Source organism: Teleopsis dalmanni, chromosome 1, assembly GCF_002237135.1.
Source record: "Teleopsis dalmanni isolate 2A chromosome 1, ASM223713v2, whole genome shotgun sequence".
NCBI classification, from domain to species: Eukaryota; Metazoa; Arthropoda; class Insecta; order Diptera; family Diopsidae; genus Teleopsis; species Teleopsis dalmanni.
The window spans coordinates 17,090,557-17,103,156 of record NC_051846.1 but is presented as its reverse complement, the minus strand read 5'-3'; the positions used below and the strand labels follow the sequence as shown (position 1 = coordinate 17,103,156).

General features: G+C 28.0%; 1 protein-coding gene across 1 annotated transcript in view; it reads right to left on the bottom strand.

Moving 5' to 3' along the window:
* LOC119667879 (arginine kinase) overlaps positions 1-9,036 on the bottom strand; it is a 31,544-nt gene extending 22,508 nt beyond the window's left edge. Inside the window, exon 1 of the mRNA XM_038077217.1 lies at positions 8,395-9,036. Coding sequence (XP_037933145.1) covers positions 8,395-8,906 — 512 coding nt within the window. The 5' untranslated portion in view covers positions 8,907-9,036. The remainder of the gene's footprint in view (positions 1-8,394) is intronic.
* Between the last annotated feature and the right edge of the window lie 3,564 nt (positions 9,037-12,600).

Genomic DNA, 12,600 nt, shown 5'->3' with positions numbered 1-12,600 from the left:
AGTTGCACCTCTGTGTTTGCGTCTGTGTTTGTACCTGAAAGCGTATGTTTATAGCAAGCACATCGTGATATTAAGCTTGTGTTGGTGTGTTAGTGTGTTAGTATGTTATATTGGCTGGCGTGTAAGTGCTGTTGATTTATTGACGTAGGACAAACGTATAAGAATTGTCAAACTAAAGAGCTTTCATTTTGATTGTTTTGTTCTGCACCGCTTCGGAGCATACACTCAAAATAAGGAAAAGCTCCTATAAAAATCCTCATAAAATTTCAGTTTGGAAAGCAGCTATAAAACCAAAACGAATATCTAAAAATGTATCTACTGTTTCATCTTTCAGTTTTTCAGTTTTTCAAAATAAATGAATGTGTAGCTGTGTGAGTATCACAAAACACATCTTTTTTATCATGTTAATTGATTGTAGTGCGAAATACGTTATTTCAAACTCTCACACAAGCAATGAAAATGTTTTATGTTTACATAAAAAATCTACAAATTGTTCAATTTTGTTAAACTACAAAAATAAAAAAGTAATTTAGATTTAAGCATTTAAATTTTTTTTTTTTTGTTGTTTTTAGTTTCCAATAAAAATTTCAAAATTACATTATATTATTATTATTATATATTTCACTTTCATTTCATCCATCATTTCAAACTGTTTAGGAAATCCGAAATATTTACAATTTATGGTACCCGTAGCACCTGTATAGCTGGCATAAAGCATAATACGATTAAAGGAATTATAAAAATAAGAAGAAAAAAATGGGGAACCAGTTGATATGCTGGCATTTTAAAAGGTTCTTCAAGAATCTAGTTAAGTCTTTGTATGATCATCGCCCCCCCCAAGCTGCGACAGATCTTCTAGCATGGTTCCCTAGTTTACAGTGACCTGTAAGTAAACCTACCAAAATATTGATATGTCTACTGCGTATCTCAATGAGAATTTTGGATTTCCTTTTATCGCAACGTGGCCAGATTCAATACAGGTGCCTGCATATCGTTGAGTCCTCCCATCTTTTATTAAACATTTCAGTACAGAAAGAACTCTGTAACAATTTGCATGATGATAGCAATATACCCAGATTATTGAGGTGTTCCGAGTGAGGTCCTGAAGCACCCTTTCTGACTAGCTCGCCTGCTCTGCAATTTCCGAAAATATCTCCATGACCGGGAACCCAGATAAGAGAAATATTGAACTTCGTCAACATTTTACTTAGAGATGAGTAGCAGTCAAAAATCATCCTAGATGTAAATTGGACTGAACTCACGATCTTTAAAGCAGCTTAACTGTCTGATAGTATAGTTTCATGCCAAATATATTATCCACATTTAAACAAGTTATAATTACCCTAATGACATTCACTTCCGCCTGAAAGATACTTGAAGCTTAAAATAGAAAGATTTATTCAATTCCTTTGAGAAAACACCACTGTCTACACCACTACTTATTTTGGATCCGTCAGTGAAAATGGTTAAGTCCTCACCTAAAGAGGGATCACCTGACGTCCATAAATCTCTAGATGGAAATTCGACGGAAATTCGAAATTTTCTATCGAAATGGAGAATGGAACAGATATAGTCTTAATATTAATAATCAAAGTACATCAGCAAAAGACATAAGCTCCGGTGCAACTCGAGTATAATTCTTGATAAACATTCCATTTTCCAAAAAGTGTTCATTATATAATGTTATTATAGATAAGTTAAATTTGAATATAATTTTAGTGAAGCACTTAAATATTAAGCAGAATAAAATATTAAAATTAAAAAATAAAACTTAAATTAATTACTTTATTTAAATTGAAAATGGAAAACATTTTGCTCAATTTACTTTCAGACTTTCTGACTCACTAGAATTATTTTACTGCCATTTAATTGTGTGTGCTGAGTTCATTCTAATTCATTCATTAATTTACGTCCGATATATTTGTTGAGAGAATGTACATCTTAATTGCTTTAAATTGTTTTTTTGTTTTTTATATATTGTTTTTTCAACTATAAAGTTTTGTTTCATTTTTCGGTAATTGAAAATCATTTAAAAACAGATTTAAGTAAAAATCATTACGATTAAATTTCTGGATAAACCAAATCATCCATATGTGATTGGAGAATATTGACATTCAATTGACGAACATGCAATGCACCAAAAATAGCCATACCACAAGATACATTAGATGGCATTTCGCAGTGCATACCAACTAGCGTATACCCACATTTCTTTGAGCCTAGTATATTCCGGGCCTAAAATAGCGAAAGAGCTGATATAGAAAAAATAATATATATATATATATATATATATAAGATATCAAATAAGACATAGAATATAGATTGTCAATTGCTACGACAAATTCCTATTATCGATATATGGTAGCCACGCATATTATTTAAATATAGCTTCATTTTTATACAGTCATTTCTTAATATAGATATGTTAGATATGCTTATATTTAATTTCAATATCATATTATTAATTAATTATAACTTAATTATAATTATAACTGTTAGGGTGGTATATTCTTAGCAACTCCAATACATATCAATTAGTTTATAAATCTTCGTAATATAGTAATATTTTCAAAACTAAAAGGAAGACGATAAGTTGTAATTCGACATTCTAAAATTATATCTATACTTTCACGACTAGTCAAGCTGCCATCAAAGCAGTCATAGTATTGCTCATCTATCAATAATATAAATAAATGTTTATAAACAATGTTCATTTATTTGGAATATCATGAGAAATTGTTAAGTTGATGAGCTGAGTAAGCACAGCACAACTCTACAGAAACATCACAGATAAGTAGAGATTTAAGAAAAGAGACTTCAATAAATCGTAAAACTGAGCATAGTCGATTTAATGATACATATATACAGATTACCATTGAAGTCAAGGGGTTTGTTTGCTAGAAGTGATTAGACAGATAGGTATGTGAATCTCATTATTTTTTATGCTGGGCACTACCATATCAATAATTATGAGTATTAATAAATAAAATATTAAAATAAAATTGTTGTTAATATTATAAATAAATTAAACTTTCTATCTAAAAACTAATTAATTTAGTGGAGGAAACGACGCATTCTACTATTTTCTTGAACTTGAAAATTTCAAGAAAATTTAAATTTTATTTGTTTTCATTTGAGTTTGCATTTGCGTTTGGGTTGATATTTTCTGATGTTGAGTAATGTTGGGTTGATGAGCGTTAAGAAATCTTGAACTTGGTCCGTCTATTCGATATATAGTATTTACAATTTGTTAAATAACATTCGTTATAGCTTTAATGATATGAAAAATTATATTTTTTTTTGAAAATTTGCCAAATTATTTATTTTATTTATTTATTTCGATTTAACAAAATTGACATAAAATTCGCCAACAACAACCAAATCTGAAAATAATTTCCATTTCAACCTGGCGAACGAGAACGCGAATGCGAACGCCCGCTACCATTAAAAGCGGCAGCACTCGACACTGCATCTTACATAATCAATAGAAACAACAACTACAGAACAACAATTTGCCTTTGGGATTTTGATTTTTGGGTTACGTAAAAGAGAAAAGCTTTTGACCATAACGACAACGGCAACGACACCGAACAATCACAATAAGAACCACCGCTAAAATCAGCTGATTTTAGGTGGCTTTTAGGCGAAACATTAAGGGGGCTTGTCGACATACGAAGCACGACGATAGAGTAGAGTTTAGGGTGTGGGATGTGGGAATTTTTTGCATATACGAATACGCGATTCTTATCGTAGTTTAGTCGTATTGGTTTAATTGTATTGGTTTAATTTTTGCGTTGGATAAGCTTTCATTCCCTACATTGTACTTGTTGTTGCTTTTGTTTTAGTCATACATGAACGTTTTCACGTATATATGCTATTAACATCATTTAACTAACAACAACAACAACAACAACGACGACGAAAATCCATTTGTACGGAAGACGACGACAACAACGTTTAACAGATATTGACCTTGAGGAGCTTTCGTCAAACTGACTTTAATGACAAAACACTATTGCTGTACTTTTAACGTATGCAAATGTTATATACTTACTATATATGAACGATTACATATATATTTAAATGTTGAAAAATATGTTTTAATTTAAAATAAAGAAAGCTGTCGGTAGTCAAAAATCAAAATATTTTTAAAGCTCCCTTTAAAGCACGTTCGTATGAAATACTAAGAGGATGTATGTCAATAATTTCGTTTCGAAAGATTTATATGTTAAAGCAATACACTTTTCAGTTGCTATTCTACAGATATTCTTTAACTGTTTTTCTTATTTTTAATAAACAAAAGTTAGTAAGCAATTATGGTAACTAATACTAGATTAGCATACTTCTATGAACTCTTCAACATAGCTTCATAAGATCCATATACTCTAAAGAACTTTACAATAAATAAGAAAAAGACTAACAGTAATAGTTTTAAACTCTCTTGATTTCTCATTTAGCACTTGTAGTTAAAAATGCAAATCACTTAAAAGACAAATTATTAGAAGATTAAATCTAAAAACCGCAAATGAAGAGTACATTGGTTTTGTATGGTAATAAGCACTATATAAGTCAATAGTTTAAATTTAGTAGGGTTCAATTTCTGAACCTTAAAGTCTAACATTTACATAAGGATAATTAAACCAAAATATGTTTTTAAACACTGCTTATAGTGGAAAGATAACTGGCGATATCCAAAACAGCTTTATGGTCAGGTGAGCCAACCCAAGAAGTAACTTGATAAATATTTCTTGATTTGAAAATTTCCTCGTTATTATCAGCTTTATTATTCAAAATGGATTTTTGTGTCATAGGGAAAAACCAATCTTTAAGTAGAGAATTTATGTGATCTTTTAATCTTTAAAAACATCTCTCACTATATTTACATATCCCATTTTAAACATAGGCTACATTAAGATCTTTATGTATGATTCCAGGAATCGAACATGCAGCTCAACTAATATATATTATACCCGCTATATTAAAATTTGAACAGATCATGTCAACTGTTACCAACAATATTAGGAATTCTCCTGATGAAGACAAAAGCGAATTTGCCGAAATACGTATAGAAATATACTAAAAATAACGATCGAAATAAAGGTTAAAATTCTTAAAAAAACAAACCCGAGATTGTTATCAACAATTATATACATACAGTGCAATCTAAACTTTGCGAGGTAGAGTCTATAGAGACGATGTTGATATAGTTTTATTTGAAAGAACCCATTCGATAATTACACCAATAAAAGGATTTCTTATGACTTAGCCGTCAAACACTGTACTTCTATCTTTCTACATAACTCTTTAAAATTGTTATAGCAAAATAAGGGTGACTAAATAACACTTCTATCGATTTTTTTATTGCTTCAATATTTTAAAGAGAACAAAAATGAACTTCATGAAATTATAACTAGAAATCAATTAGGGAAACCATAATTCTCTTTATATTATTTCCAAACAAACAAATTTACTGTTTATATATTAATAGGTTGTATTAGTAAAATATAAATCAAAAATAATGTACATTGGTATACTTCATGAGCAGTGCGTGTTGTAAACAATATAATACCACAAATAATAAATTATTTCTTGGGTATTCACACCTGACATCTGCAATTAACTTCAGAAAATCAATGAGACATTTGTTAGTTTTCTATTATTTAATTATGTTATCCTGAAATTGATTTTATTTAATAAACTTTTTGTAATTTATTTGCTATAAGTAGATTTATACATTACTTGTATTTTCGTTTCAACTGTGAAACCTATTAAATATTAAAAAAGCAGGCATAAAAAATAAAAAGGGGAGATTCATATCTTATTTCGTTGTTTTTCAAGAAACAATCATTTTTGAATTATTTAAAAAATATATTTTTAGTTTTATACACATATACCTAAGCAAATCCCCATGCGATGACATTTTTGTTCTATTAATCCCACATTCTACTGCATTGTATATGGACACATGCTCATATCTACACATTTCCAAACGCATACAAATGTTTAAATTAAAACAAATTTAAAATTAATAAAATGGAGCATTTTTCTGTTTTTAATAAATTTATATAAAACACACTTCCACGACTTCATCAAGTCACCAGATCTTGATGTGCATACTAGATTTTTATAGCTAATTTGTAACAAAAACTAGAAAATTTTTTTTTGTATATTTTTTGGGTTATGGAAAAACAGATTGTTTATTTATTTATATGCTATAATAATAAAATAATAATAAATTTTATTTATTTTATTCGTTTTGAAGTAATTAGATATTCTTTTTATTACACAATTTTTTCAGTAATAATAACCTCAGCTAAAAAACTTAATTAAAATTAAGTCGAACTATATATAATCGATTGGAACAAAGCTTGTTCAACCTTGTCTCTATACATTATATAGAGAAAGAGAAGAGAATTTATATTATATAATCTCTTGTAATATTCAAAAATGAAAAAGACTCGTAAATTTTAAAATCTAATCAGTCTATAACTTTCTAAAGAATAATAATTTACAGATTAAAACTAGAAAACCTATTATTTTTCATTTACTAGACAGTATAAAATCGCTCTTTTAATGCGTCTCAATGTAAAAGATATAATGTTAATTGAAAATACAATCTATCGTGGAAGATTTCAAATCATATTTCTTAGTAAAATCGTCAACAGCAAGAGATAAAATAATAGATAAGATACACAATAGAAAATGTATAATATTCTACCAAAAAATGAGAGATCTTTTTGAGATTGGTAAAAATTTTACAAATTCTTTCAATCTGACAGCTCTTGATCTCAACAAATTTTCTTATAAGGCAAAAACCTTACTTCAAATAAGGACATCGAAAATGATTTCGATTAGAGTTTGGCCAAGATAAAAATTAAGTTTAATGAAATTGTTCTCCTAACAAAAAAATTTGAAGAATAAATTAAATCGAAACGGAGAATATATAGAAAATTCAATATTTTATTTTTACACTAAAAGAAACTGTCTTTCCTTAATTTTTATTTTCATCAAAAAGAAAAACAAAACAAAAAAGAACTAAATAATTTTTTAAATCGAAATATTTAAAAATGTTTTAATATGTAATCAATACCAAAAATAAAGAATTCAATAATATGTTCTGGGTTTCGAGTAGATCTGTAAACTCTGTTGCGTCAACAAAAAGAAGTACAGAATCTACTTTACAGAGTTTTATTGCCTCTTCCGTAAGAATATACATTCCTAGAAATAATATGTTTAAAGGTTTCGACATCTTCGGGGGAACGCATTCAAACATTTCTACATATTTCGCTGGTTACTCATTTATAAAAGTTCTTATTTTGAATTTATTTTGTAAATATGTGTATATGTTATTCTTAGGATTGCAAGTCAAAAAGGTGCCAACCGAAAAATATTCTTTCACTTGCATACGCAAATTAGAAAAATTAAAGATAAACTTTGAAGAATATTAGAAAATTTTATTTATTATTTTAATAATAAAAGATTTTGCCAAGCATAAATTCGTTCTTTCTTTGATAAAATGCCAAAATTTTGCTTAACGAACGAACAAGTGGCGTTTCCTTTCATTCTTTAGCTCTTCTAAATACAAAACAGTTTTGGCAGAAACTGGCAGGAAATTTAAAGATCTATTTAAAAAATAACCAAATTATACCAAACAAATATTAGATAAATATATTTAAAAATATGTTTAAAACTTATGCCAAACTTTTGCCTCAGCATTTTCGAAGTAAAAACAACATGAACGGGCGAAGTTGGGTAAAAATGGTGGGCAACCTGTAAATTGCAGTCTTCCCTTCTCACACCAAAATATATAAAATTTTCCACCAAAAGAATTGGTTTAAATTCGTATTGCGTAAATCTTTGAGATGAATTCTGATTTTGTCAACGCTGAAGTGCGTTTGCTGCATTGAATCTGTGGGACGTGTCGAGTGCTGGTATATATTTAGACTGACTGCTGGTAAAAATGGCTCCCCTGGTGACAATACATATATTATAGTTATTTTAAATTTAAATTTTTTCAGTTTCTTGAACTCTAGCGTTAGTGTATTGCTACGATCGCACAAAATCATTGGGCACGAGTGGTTAAATTCAAATAAAAACGTAAGATTTTGCACATAACACGAAAGTTAAGAGCGAAATCGTCTATGCAATTTTGGCATGTGGGTGCAGCAGTGCATTCTTGAGGTTAATGATCTCGAAACAAAATACAATTTTCCTTATTTACAAAAGAAAAACAAAAAAATTACTATATAAATAAATAGTTAAATAGTTATTCTAGTTAAATATAAAGTAAAATACAATTATTATTTTCTTATAAACTTAAATCCAAAGTATATAAAGTGAGAACTAAAATATATAGAATAAAATAAAATAATATGATAACATCATAATTCTTACCTTTTTGCCGATAACAGTTCACTGGTTTTGGGTGTAGGTACTTTGGACTCTTTAACCAAGAAATCGTTTGTAGCATCTTTAAGATTGGCTTTCAAAATTTCATTACTTTCAAATGGAATTGTGGCTTCAAATAGTTTTGGAACCGGCGGTGACTTTACACCGTTAAAAGCATTACTTTCATTATTATTCTTTGTGGTATCAACGCTTGGTTTCTCATCTTTTATGGAAATTGTAGATTTAGTTGGTAATGGAACAGCTGGTACTGGTTTAGATGGTTGTTTTATTTCAACTTGCTTAACAGTTGGCGAGGATGGAGTAATAATTGTCTTTACAGGGTCTGGTACAGCTGGCTTAACTTCTTGTTTTAACTCCGGATCAGGTTTAAGTTCTGTTTTAGTTCCTAGTTTTTGAGGTGTCATTGCTGGCTTTTTAGCAGAACATTCACCACCGGACAATAATGGGGTTCCATTGCTCGGTATTGGCTGCTGAGGTTTCTGCTTTGGAACAGGCATTGTTTTTGTCGTCTCTTCGTCTCTTGCGTCTGTTGTTATCGATTTCGATGTAGCAGTGGATTTATTTTCTAAGGCAGGCTTTCCACTATTAGTGCTAAATAAACCAAAAAATGTCCAACCAAAACGTTTTCTACACATTCAAATTAAATAAAAAAAAAATAAGAAATTATAAGTGAAAAAATAATATTTTAATATATAAAAAAAATTGTATAAACAAAAAATAATAATAAAATAATTCACAAGCAAAATGTGTCCACAAGTGTTGCACCAACAATTCATTATTAAAAAATATATTAATTTATTAACTTTAGGTACACTTGAATTATAAACTTGTCATACGGCGTCACATATAATTATTTAATTTAAAATTTTATTATTTGTCAAACCAAAACAAACTTTTGCTTAAATGTTTTTAATGCACAACTACAATTAATTGGTAGTAAAATCAATTAATTGGTGATTGACCATTATTTATTTTGCACTCCTTTAAAATAACACATCCCACATAAAATGGTAAACACAAATTCTACTAACTTTCTATTTATATAAATATCCAAAAGTTTTATTTTAAATCACGAAACGACCCAAGCTATGAACGCAGTAAAGCCGAAAAAAAAAGAAAGAACAGTTATTCAGAAAGTTAATACTTAACGAAAAATTAAGGATTCGTCAAAATGAATTGTTCGGAATTTGAGACAGATGCCTTCACTGCTGATATATACACCCATTTATTATTCAAAATAATTTACCCCATATTTTTAACAGAGGACAATGATGTTATATCATTCAAGGCTGAAAGTTCGTTTATATCAGAAAAAGCAAATTATATATTCGAGTCATATAAATTTGCGGCATTGTGGTGTGTACTGATGAGATAAAATCTCTTGCACTTAAGTGTTTAGACTTACCAATTTTGGTAGACAGTAGAATATATATATATAAGAGATATATGGGTCTTAAATCCCCAAAAATAATTCGGACAATTTTATTCCAGATTGGATGAATTTTTCTTAATTAAATGTTTCTGTATGAACTTTGTATAAGTTTTTAAAAAAATCCTCCTTAAATTCGTTTCTGTATAGGAATATGCTTTTTTTTCGTAAATATACTTTTTGATTTTCAAACAACGACCAAACTATTAAATAATTTACTACTTTATAGGGAAAAAAAATCACACATCATGTGGGTGATGATGAACTTTTTAGCACAAGAATTCAAAATGTGTTAAAGCTTGTAGTTAGTTGATAACTGTAAAAAATTAAAGCCTAAAATTACTGTTATGGCGTTTAAGGTCCGTTTAAAAGAGATGTAACATAACTTTTAAATACTGCCATAAACCGGAACAACTATTATATATTTTAACTGTTTAACTTTGTTGCAATGGCGTGTTAAAATTGGGGAATGTTATAGTATACAATAGTTAGCGACTTTAGTTATCATATTTTTTAAAAAAATATAGTCATAAACTTAGTTTTAATAAGAATATTAAAATAATAATTAAATAATTATATCTGGGTAAATCAGTTCATCATCTAATGCCATAATTTTGTCTAATTCATGTCTAATTTAAAATTTTCACATTGCCAAATATTGGCACATCTGTAAAATTTGCAAATGGAAATAAAAATATAATATATTATTTGCTTTATCTATTATACTGTAGTTGTAGGTAATTAGTGTTAGAATGCGGGCAAGTTGCCAATTCAAAATGAAAACATTGTGTGTGTAAGTAATCGGAAAAGTTTTTGATTATAATATAATAAAAAGATATATAAAATCACAGCTTAGTTACTAATGTTATTTATATGCATTCTATCAGACAAGAAATATAGAGTCGATTTAAATCTTATCAAGTAAAAGCCAAAACCCAAAAAGACGACTACTTCTGCTGTACCCCGCACTTATTTCACATTCGCGCTGATAATAACGATAAATCAAATTGTAAAGGTGCAAATTATTAAATAACAACAAAAATTTTAAATTAAAATTCGATGAAAGTGTTAAACATGTGAGTTGCCGATTTTCTCTATTATCACCATTTAAACAACAACAACAACAGCAGCAAAAAGCAAATATAAAACAAAAACTTTTTGCAAACTTTTATTAGTTTTGTTTTATTTTTATTTTTTGTTCTTATTTGTCACATGATTTTAAACAATTTAACGACGATTTCGTCAAAAAATGTTTGCTGAGCAAAATAAACGTTCAACATTTTATTGCCTTCGAATGCACAGCCGCCCCCCTTAGCCCACTGGAAAGGCTTTATTTATATGTGGATGGGTTGGTGCGATTGCATTGCCATTAAATGTTATTAATCGCTTCATTGCCCATATCTATTTTATATAAACTAACCTTGTCCAAGTACTTCATGTAATGGGCATGTCAAATCTGTTTGTGCATCAAAAAAATCTGATTATGCCTTTTTTCTCATCGCTATATCTTCTATTCAAACAGAAAATGTGTACGTGACTCGTTTTACTGAGCTTGCAAATTTGTTGCTAATTTGTTTTAGTTTATGTTTGTCTTTTTATTAACTTTATGGCCACATTTTGTAAGTATTTTTGTTGCAAATGAAAACAAAAGTTTTTAAATAAAATTATTGTATTATAGTGCGCTTTAAAATTATTCGAAGGAATAATACGTCAAAGGTTATGTAGGTAACGGTTTAAATAAATCTACATGTAAAATGAACTCCTGATATGTTTAGAAATGAATAATATGAATAATTTATATTATATTCATCTGAAAATATTATCTACAATTTATAATTAATGACCGATTACAGACATAATAGATTATATTTCTGTTTAAATTAAGTAAGTACATAGATAAGTTTCGAATTTAGAGACTAACATACTAATATATATTTCTTTATACAATATTTAATGAATTAATATTATTAATTCAAAACTTAAAAACAAAGATATTTAAACCAATGAATAAATAATTATAGGATATCAACATATCAATTTTAATAATAATATATATAAATCAAATATTGATTGCTCTATTGAGATTATAGGATATATTATTCACATATTTAAATATAAAATCTTTAGAACAATTGTAGAACAATTGTTTATTATCAGCAAAAATTTTAAAAGATTTCCTTAATTTTTTTTCAGCAAAATTTTATATTTCACTTTAATTTTAGTTTTTATAAATAAATATACTTTGTCGCTTGTTCTTCTTTTGTTATAATTAATAGTTTATAATACTAATAATATTATAATAAAATAAAAAGTAAATAATTTAAAAAAAAATTTTTTTTGATTAAATGTTTAACATAACTGAGCTGAATCGCAGCTAACAATTATTATCGCCCCTAAAAGTATACAAAATTTTTTAATTGACCCGAAATGTATAGTGTAGAGACCGTAAAAATATATATAAGAGAAAGATCGTATATTTCTTAATTATTTCAAAAAGAATAATTTAAAAAAATTAGCGCTCACAGGATATCTCGCTCACTTAATGAATTAGTCGAAAGCGGACTACTATATCATATAGCTTCTATATAAACCAAACAATCGGATATAAGTTTTCTCCCAATAGAGATATTCAATAGAGATATTCAAATAAAATTTGGTACAGTATTTGCTCCCATTCATATGAAGGAATATATAAAATTATATTTGTATAGATTTGATTTTAGATATAGACTACTGTGAAAGCTGCTGATTTAGTTTGTCAG